This window comes from Guillardia theta (assembly GCF_000315625.1).
Source record: "Guillardia theta CCMP2712 unplaced genomic scaffold GUITHscaffold_49, whole genome shotgun sequence".
In the NCBI taxonomy this organism is placed as follows: Eukaryota; class Cryptophyceae; order Pyrenomonadales; family Geminigeraceae; genus Guillardia; species Guillardia theta.
In genome coordinates this window covers 522,212-530,026 of record NW_005434625.1, presented here as the reverse complement: position 1 = coordinate 530,026, position 7,815 = coordinate 522,212, and the positions used below count along the sequence as shown (strand labels likewise).

Here is a 7,815-nt window from a genome sequence, read left to right as displayed (position 1 = left end):
TAACCCTCACTCTTAAACTGATTGACTGCGAGGCACAAGCGGGGCGAGCGAGTCGCGAGAGTCCACACACTCGAAGGAGATCCCATTGGAGATCCGGGGACCTGCATAACAAGCAGACGTGCACCTCGACACCGTGGGGTCCGCGGTTACCGAAGATGCAGCTTCCACAGAGGCTGCCGGGACCATCGACCAGATTAGGCAGGGAGGGAGGGAGGGAGGGAGGGAGGGAGGAGTGGGCAGTTTCAGGGTTGTTCGATGAGGGATGAGTCTTATAGGTGTTCGCATACAAGTCTTGACGAACGCCTTGTCAAAGAACCGGCTACTAAAAGTTCCGAGGCTCTGAGCATTTCTTTCGAAACGCTCAACGAAAGCCGGTACTACTACGGTACTACTACGGTACTACTACGGTACTACTACGGTACTACTACGGTACTACTACGGTACTACTACGGTACTAGATTTAAGAGATGAATCCTGAGTGACTTGCCACTTGAACTTCGGAAGAGCATCTCACATTGGACCTCATCCCCACTCGTACCATGCAGAGTCGATGACCTGGTCGATGACGCTATGCCGGACCAGCTGATGCCGGACGCCATGTCTGACGCCAAAGCCGGGCGACATGCAAGGCATCAACCAGGACATCATGGCAGAGATTGACCATGCTTCTTTTGCGCACCATCCACTGGCCACCTAGTCCCCCGGCCTCTTCGTCCTCTTCCATCTTTCATTGATATTCTTGTCGCTGCTCAATTCCTTCCTTATGGCTATAATCCACGTCGTTGCTCCCTGACGTAATTCCCTTCCACCAATCTTTCTACCTGATATATCTCTCACTCTTTCTTTCTACCTGACATCTCTCACTCTTTCTCCACCTTGTTGCTGATCAACTGACTTTCTTGCTTCTCCCACATTTACTGAGCATTCAACACTTATCTCGATTTATGTACAATCTGATTGAAAAATTTCATCTGAATGCTACCATTTCATTAGACAATTCTGCTTCCACGCTTGTTTTGAACATTTTTTTATCGTTTCTTTGACCAACCCTTGATCGACCAGGGAATGCAATTCTTTGCATGCTGCACCAGCAGGATACAAGAAAGGCCAACGCGCGACTTCAACGACGACAACGAGCGAGCTGGTGGCTCTTCGCAGGATGTCGGCCTTGGCATTGCCTTCAAGCCAGACAAGCAGGGGCACCTGGAGGTTAAACGGCTCGTGAAAGGTGGACCAGCAGAAAAGTCGAATCTCATCAAGGTGAGCAACCAAGACGTGCGATTGCTCCAGCGGCCTGCGCCCAACTGTGACGGTGTCCGTTGTTCCAGCTCGGGGACGTCCTGCACGCAGTGGATGGAGAGAATGTTCTAGGGAGGAGCAGGATGGAGGTTGTGAACCTCTTGAAGGGGCCCCAGGGGACCAAGGTCAAGGTCAAGGTTCTGCGACCTGAACCCAATGGGAAGAAGACATTTTACGGTATGCCAAGTTTGTGCTCCCCATTCCCTCACCGACCGTTTGGCACCCTAGATTTTGTTTTGGAGCGACAGCCCTTCGAGGACATATGATCCCCCGCCTTATTCTTTCTCATCTCCCCCCATATCCTCTCTCACCCCCTTCCCCGCCCCTCCCTCCCCCGATCCCCTTGCACGATTTTACGGGCACAGGAAATGCTCTACCCCGATCTTTATTTTTGTCCAGCCTTGCGCTTCTCGTCTCAGGCTGGCCCTTCTATCAATACACATAATCAATATTTCGTCACGTGGACTTGCCCCTCGTAGTTGAGCCCTTGGTTCCTCAAGACATAAGGGCTCACACCGCAGGCAGGGTCCTCAGTCAGCTTTAGGTACTCCCGAAGGGCCTCCAGCACCTTGCCGTCCGCGTTCCCCTGCTTCTCGAGCTCGCGAATCTCAGCGAGCTTGTTGGCTGCAAGGAGCGCCCGTGCGGAGTACTGCAATGCAGGATGGTAGTCGCCAGCCAGAAGGGCCTGTGCTGTCACCCACGTGCAGTCGTTGTACTCGTTTGGATCGAGCACGATGTTTGATATCTCTTCTTGTGTCAGCTCTACAGTCAGGACGATGTTCACATCGCAGGTACCTGGCACAACCAAGGCTCATCAGGCTGAATCATTACAAGCATCGCTCACCGTTGGATTTGGGTTGCTGTTCCCGCATGCCCCAGGCCATGGAGTTGTAGCAGATGGACCGGAAGCGCTCTGGGGCGATGTCTAGCGACAGCTCTCTCTTGAGCAGCCGAGAGCAGCTTGAGGAGGGGCTCTCTCCGGGCATCATCCTCCCTCCGACGTACCACCAGTCAGGTTGAGGGTGGACTATTCTCTTCCCGAGGAAAATGTTTCCCTTGGGATCAGTGATCAGCATATCTGAGCATCCCTTCACGAAGTTGTCGAGTGCCTTGCCGTACTGCTCTCATAGTTAGACACACATGCCCAGCAAGTTTATGACGCCAACCTCGTCATCGGGCAAGAAAGTGCGATGGCTTTTGAACTCTCCCGTGACGAAGTGAAAACCCCCGATCGACATCCTGCAAGACCAATGCTCAGAACCAGCTCGAACAAACTCATACAAGGACAATCATTCAGTTGTATGGCATAACAGGTGAATGTGTCCTTCTTGTCACCGTTTCTGCCCTTGATCCTTGCCTTCCCTCAATGCTGCGCTACCTCCTCCCGATGCCTCCTCCCTGCCTCATCTTCATGTGGAAAACTCTTCTTTAGTCCTTCAACTGCTATTACATCATCCACTCAGACTGATACATTCACTGCTCATCCTCTTCGCCCTCCTCCTCCTCCTCCTCTCCCCTTCCTCCTTCATGCTCCAAGCAGGCCCCCATGCTTTCTTCAGGCATGCTCGACCCCTAAAACCCCTACCCGACCCTGCTGGCCTAGCAAGTTTGGTCACACCCACCATTCCCAAATATATACCCCACTATTGACACTTTGAAGTACCGGTATCTGAAGATATTCTTGCTTGAGTACCCCCTTGGACTGACCCCTTGTTTTCGACCACCCCCTCCTTGCTACATCTATTCGCCCCTCCCGTCCAGACACGATGAGACCCAACTGTGGCATGACGACGGGCGGGGGGGAGGGCGAGGGAGGGAGGGGAGGGAAGGAGCCAGCGAAAGCTCCAGCGATGTAGACGAGGTCAGGAACAAAGACAAGTGAGAATCGTCAGAGAGCTAGAGATGAACAGGAAGAAGCAACCTTGTGAGAGCATGGAAACCAGGGCGAGCGAGTGCATGGCACGAGATTCTTCTCATTTGCTCTGGCCGGGACCACCCCCCAAGGCAAAATTTTAGACCTGACAACTCATCACAGAGGGAATGATGGCTTCATCGTCCTCTAACATGTCCCAGCAGGATGGGAGGTTCATCCTCCAAGGCGCTAACAGAGCTGTCAGCAGCTCAAGCGCAAGTTCGCAAGCTCACGGCAGACTTGCAGGCAAGACCAGGACCCTGATGCTAAGATGCTTCCATACTTATCTTCTCTCAGAACGCCATGTCGGTCGCAGAGCAGAACCGCAACAAATCCTCGCTAGCCGACACCTACCAACGAGAGACTTCTCGACTGCAGGACGAGCTAAAGATGTCGAAGAACCAGTTGGAGATCCTCTCAGCTGAGCTCAAGCTGGCGAAGCGCAAGTATGAGAAGAGCTCGGTGAAGGATACCACGCAGAACCAACAGATGAACGAAGTCGAGAGATCAAACACGGAGCTGCTGAAGGCTGCCGGACACGTAGATGCTTGCTTCTCTTGTTTGACGTGCGCTCATGGCGTGGTTTCTTCAGATCCTGGGAGGCAAAGAACATGAGATCTATGGCCAGCTCATGGTCGATCTCGGCTACAAGAAGATTTACTGCGCTAACCCTGTGACCCTGTTGGCACAAGCCAAGATATGGAAGAAGCAACGAGCCTTTCGGCAGCATCGGGCTGAGAGCATTGCAAACGTGCTTGATAGTCTCGTCACAGGCATTTGCTGACGTACTCTCGTTCTTGGGCAGAGCAAGATGAAGAGCAGCGTGAAAGGCTGGCCGGGAACGATATCGATCGCGGAGATCAAGGATCCTGAGAACTCGGAGAAGGAATGCTTCATAGTCGATGGGCAGCACAGGCTGGCGGCATGCATGCTCCTGTCCTCCAAGGAGAATGCGCCGGAGGGAGCGGACAAGGTCATCGTAGAGGTCTGCCATGGATCCTCACTGATGTGAGCGAGTGACAAGTATCCTGCAGGTCTACCCGGACATGCAGGACCAGAACACCACAGATCTCTTCGTCGAGATCAACAAGGCAGAGCCTGTAAGTACATGATCAGCTAGGCCTGCAGCTGGGCTGTAAGTTGGGCAACTGATCGATTCTTGCTCAGATCCTTCACGTCGACATTCCAATAGCCGACGTCGGCGCATCTGCCACGCATCAAGCCATCCTGTCCGGTGCAGCCGAGAGGCTGCAGAAGATGTCGGGACAGAGTCGAAGATGACTGGTGGAGCCTAACGAGCCTCTTGCAGGAACCCCGAGATGTTCAAGGAGAGTCAGAACTGTCGCATCCCTCACATGAACATCGACAGGCTGCGCGATGAGCTGCATCAGGTCGGGTTGGCTTGCTGTTGGTCGCAGGAGGATGACGGGGGGGAGGGGCGCAGGCTGGTGTGATCGATGAGAATGGCCTCAAGTCCGACGAAGATCTGCTGAAGTGGCTAGAGGAGAGAAACAAGGAGGTGACTGCTTCTCCTGTTACGTGGCACGAGGTGACATGCCGCCAGTTGGCGCAAAAGGATGATCACTACTGGAAGGAGTTTGAAGGGAACGCGACCAAGGTAAGAGACGAGGAGGATGGAAATGCAGCAGTCTGAGCTCGAGCACCGCAGATGAAGGCATTAGAGAAGGCGAGGAAACACAATTTCTTCCTGGGGTTGAACTGGCAATGGCTTCACAAACATTGAATAGACTTGATCTTATCACGGGCGTGAGAACTCCGCGACTACCGATACTTGCTCCCCTCCTCTCTCCTTCCTGCCCTCCTTCGTTGACAGAGCTTATGGGCGCCAGTAGATCTTCTTTGGCTTTCCATCGTCCTCTGCGACAAGACATTAGCACATCGTTTCCGTCACCTTTCCGAACCCCGCCCTGCCTGCCTGCCTGCCTGCCTGCCTGCCTGCCTGCCTTTCCCCTTTTTTCATCTCTGATAACATTCCAATCCTCTGCTCGGTTTCCTTGTCCATCCTTCCTGTCCCCACATTACATTACCCACCTGTGCTCTCCACCGACATTTTTTCCAGCTCCATCTTCTCCAGAATTTCCTATGAGAGCACGGTATCAGATGCCCAGCACGCGCCCACGTACGGTTCAGCAGAAACACCTTGATCTTTTTGCAGACAGTACATCCAGACTACCAACAGCAGGTGAGTGGTCAACAACCGTACAAGAAAGATGGTGACCTTGCATTTGATCTCCAGCAGGTGTCGAACCATGTGTTCGAACTCTTCCTGCTCGTTTGCTCGTCAGTATCCTGCATGCATGCGACAAAATTATGCGCACGATGTCAAACTCCCCGTTGTCGTCCGCATCGAATTGTTCAATGAGAACTCGAACTTCATCCGCTGTCTTTGGTGCACCCATCTCCGCAAATGCCGTAAGGAGCTCAGAGACTTCTAGTGTTCCCGATTTGTTTGCATCATGAGTGTTGAAAGTCACTGCGATCCGCTCTGAAAGTTCTGCTTCGCTCGATGTTGAGAAGAAATTCCGTAGCGTCAGACTTGTTTCCACTAGCACTCTGTTTGGAAGCGATTAAAGAGCTACATCACTAAGAGGGAGCATTGATTTCACTTGTGTGCGTAGTTTAAAGTATCTTTTGACTGCTCTTTGAAATAATTAATCTTCTTCGATACCTGCGCGCTATTCACCGCGGCAAATTATTGAGCAGACTACTTACAAGCTCCTTCGCGTCTACTCGTTTGAGAAGGCTCAGTGGCATCCTTGCAAAAGAAATTCTTGAGCGAGGAGAGAGCTGCAACAAGATCTCAGCATGAAGAAAGTAGGTCAATATCAGTTGTCCTGCCTCGGAAGGAATAAATGTCTGCAAAAAAACCGTCAACACCATGGGAGAAAGAGAACAAAGTACGAAGCTTACAATTGTGGCGTTAGACACCCTCCGTGTGGATGGCAGCCCCAGTAAGGTCTTCTTGCAAACTTCAGACACCTTTACATGGTTGTCAAACTCGCGAAATCAAATTTAGAGGGGTCGCAAGTTCTCACTCCAGAAACGTCAACGGCCGCAAAGTCACCCCCCTCCTTGTTCAGAAGTGCGAAGTTTTGTAGCTGCATAATTGAGATAGAGCTCCGTCTTCGGGGCTTATACTTCCCTTGGAACTTCTGCTGCAACGTTTGCATCTCTGCGATGAGCTCTTTGATTTCATGACCGAGATTGTGTTCGAATATTTCTTTTTCTTCTGGCGATAATAGCTTTGACAAGGCATTGTAACTCTCCAGACATTGGGTGATTGCGCTTTCGCTCTCCTGCTCAAAGATGCTCAGAAAGATAAAATTTCACCTTGGATATGATGTAATAGGGTGAGATTGACAAGAAATCAAAGTATCGATTGGAGCATTTGTTTCAATCACCTCCATATCTTCTTTGATGTGATTCTCGTTGGGGCATTGCTTGATGTAGTCTACAAGCTCCTCAGCCTCCAACAACAGCTCATCAAACTTCCGGACATGTTCCCTGACGTCCTTTGAACCAGCAGAAGTCAGCGAGTCGAATCACCTTCAGCTCCATCGTCTAGAACAGTCAAATCGTCGGAGTTTTGGTTATGGCATCTTCCTCTTCCTCCTCCTCCTCCTTCTCCTCCTCCTCCTCACCTCGTTCTCCAGCAGCCTTGTGCGCGTGAGCAGCAGCTGCAGCTCGCTCATTGCTCCGGATACAGCACTACTTGCAGTACATTCAGGGTAATCCCTGCTGGGTTGTTATTCAACAATGTCTTGAGCTCAGATAGTTTCAATTTTTCGTCTTAATGTGAAATATTCATAAACTAATTGAACATGTAATGAAAATAATAACCCCCCGTGGGTACAAATTTGCTCATCTTCAGCGACATCTCAGTCGCATCATTTTTTTAGTAGGGGGGGTCAGGGTAGTGCAGGCCTCAATGAGTACCCCTTCCTTGTACCGTGAGAATACGGGTGATCTTTGCGGTGGAGTGAGGAGTTAAAGATTGACTTTTTTTTTCATTACCCGACTCTATTGCCACGCCGCCGGGCCGTCACTGAGCGGCGCCCGGCCCGGGCCCCCGCGGCCGCAGCCGCCGCGCACGCGGCAGCGCACGCGGCAGCCTCTGGCAGGCCCTTAGCGGAGTCAGTTCTGATTACTCACTGTCAATGTTCAACAGTACTGCTGAAATCAGCACCGTGGGACGGGCCGCAGTACCGCCCGTCACGGCGGCCCGGGCCCCGGCTCCGGGCGGACTCCGGACTCGCCCGGCGGGCGGCGGCCCCCGCCGGCCGGGCCGGGCCGCTCAGCCTGAGCCGCCCGGCCCCCGGATGGCACCGACCGAGAAGAAATCTTTCAAAAGCTGCCTTCTATTTTGAAATATACTGAGCAATTTTGAAGAATGGCAACCTTATCTTTAAATGTCACAGTCTTTTTTCATAATTTGAAAATATCTTGAAAGTTTTGAATAGATTTGGATGGCACCAATTTTGAACGGGTTTTTTTGAACGGAGGTGTGAGTCTGGACAAGGAAAAAAATTTAGAGTACGGATTGGCTACTTCTGCACACCCACCAGTTCTTACTGGGGTAAGCA

General features: G+C 51.8%; 4 protein-coding genes across 4 annotated transcripts; 2 read left to right on the top strand and 2 right to left on the bottom strand.

Annotated features, from left to right (window-relative positions):
* Positions 1-1,065: 1,065 nt before the first annotated feature.
* On the top strand, positions 1,066-1,565 carry GUITHDRAFT_111102 (hypothetical protein; the record flags this gene model as incomplete). Its single annotated transcript, XM_005829979.1, has 3 exons — positions 1,066-1,275; positions 1,329-1,476; positions 1,528-1,565. The coding sequence occupies 3 exons, from the start codon at positions 1,066-1,068 to the stop codon at positions 1,563-1,565; spliced, it is 396 nt and encodes a 131-aa protein (XP_005830036.1).
* Positions 1,566-1,849: 284 nt separating this feature from the next.
* Positions 1,850-2,516, bottom strand: GUITHDRAFT_54381 (hypothetical protein; the record flags this gene model as incomplete). The annotated part of the gene is made up of 3 exons (XM_005829978.1): positions 1,850-2,094; positions 2,144-2,417; positions 2,466-2,516. Coding segments are annotated over 3 exons (570 nt in total), but the record flags the coding sequence as incomplete, so codon positions are not given.
* Positions 2,517-3,514: 998 nt separating this feature from the next.
* On the top strand, positions 3,515-4,955 carry GUITHDRAFT_111100 (hypothetical protein; the record flags this gene model as incomplete). The annotated part of the gene is made up of 9 exons (XM_005829977.1): positions 3,515-3,751; positions 3,804-3,962; positions 4,017-4,196; positions 4,246-4,311; positions 4,379-4,470; positions 4,521-4,602; positions 4,656-4,730; positions 4,776-4,829; positions 4,881-4,955. The coding sequence occupies 9 exons, from the start codon at positions 3,515-3,517 to the stop codon at positions 4,953-4,955; spliced, it is 1,020 nt and encodes a 339-aa protein (XP_005830034.1).
* A 93-nt stretch (positions 4,956-5,048) lies between these two features.
* Positions 5,049-6,924, bottom strand: GUITHDRAFT_111099 (hypothetical protein; the record flags this gene model as incomplete). Its single annotated transcript, XM_005829976.1, has 10 exons — positions 5,049-5,089; positions 5,264-5,312; positions 5,372-5,401; positions 5,451-5,498; positions 5,551-5,785; positions 5,916-6,088; positions 6,143-6,211; positions 6,268-6,528; positions 6,634-6,744; positions 6,874-6,924. 10 exons carry the CDS (start codon positions 6,922-6,924, stop codon positions 5,049-5,051), a joined length of 1,068 nt encoding a protein of 355 aa, XP_005830033.1.
* Between the last annotated feature and the right edge of the window lie 891 nt (positions 6,925-7,815).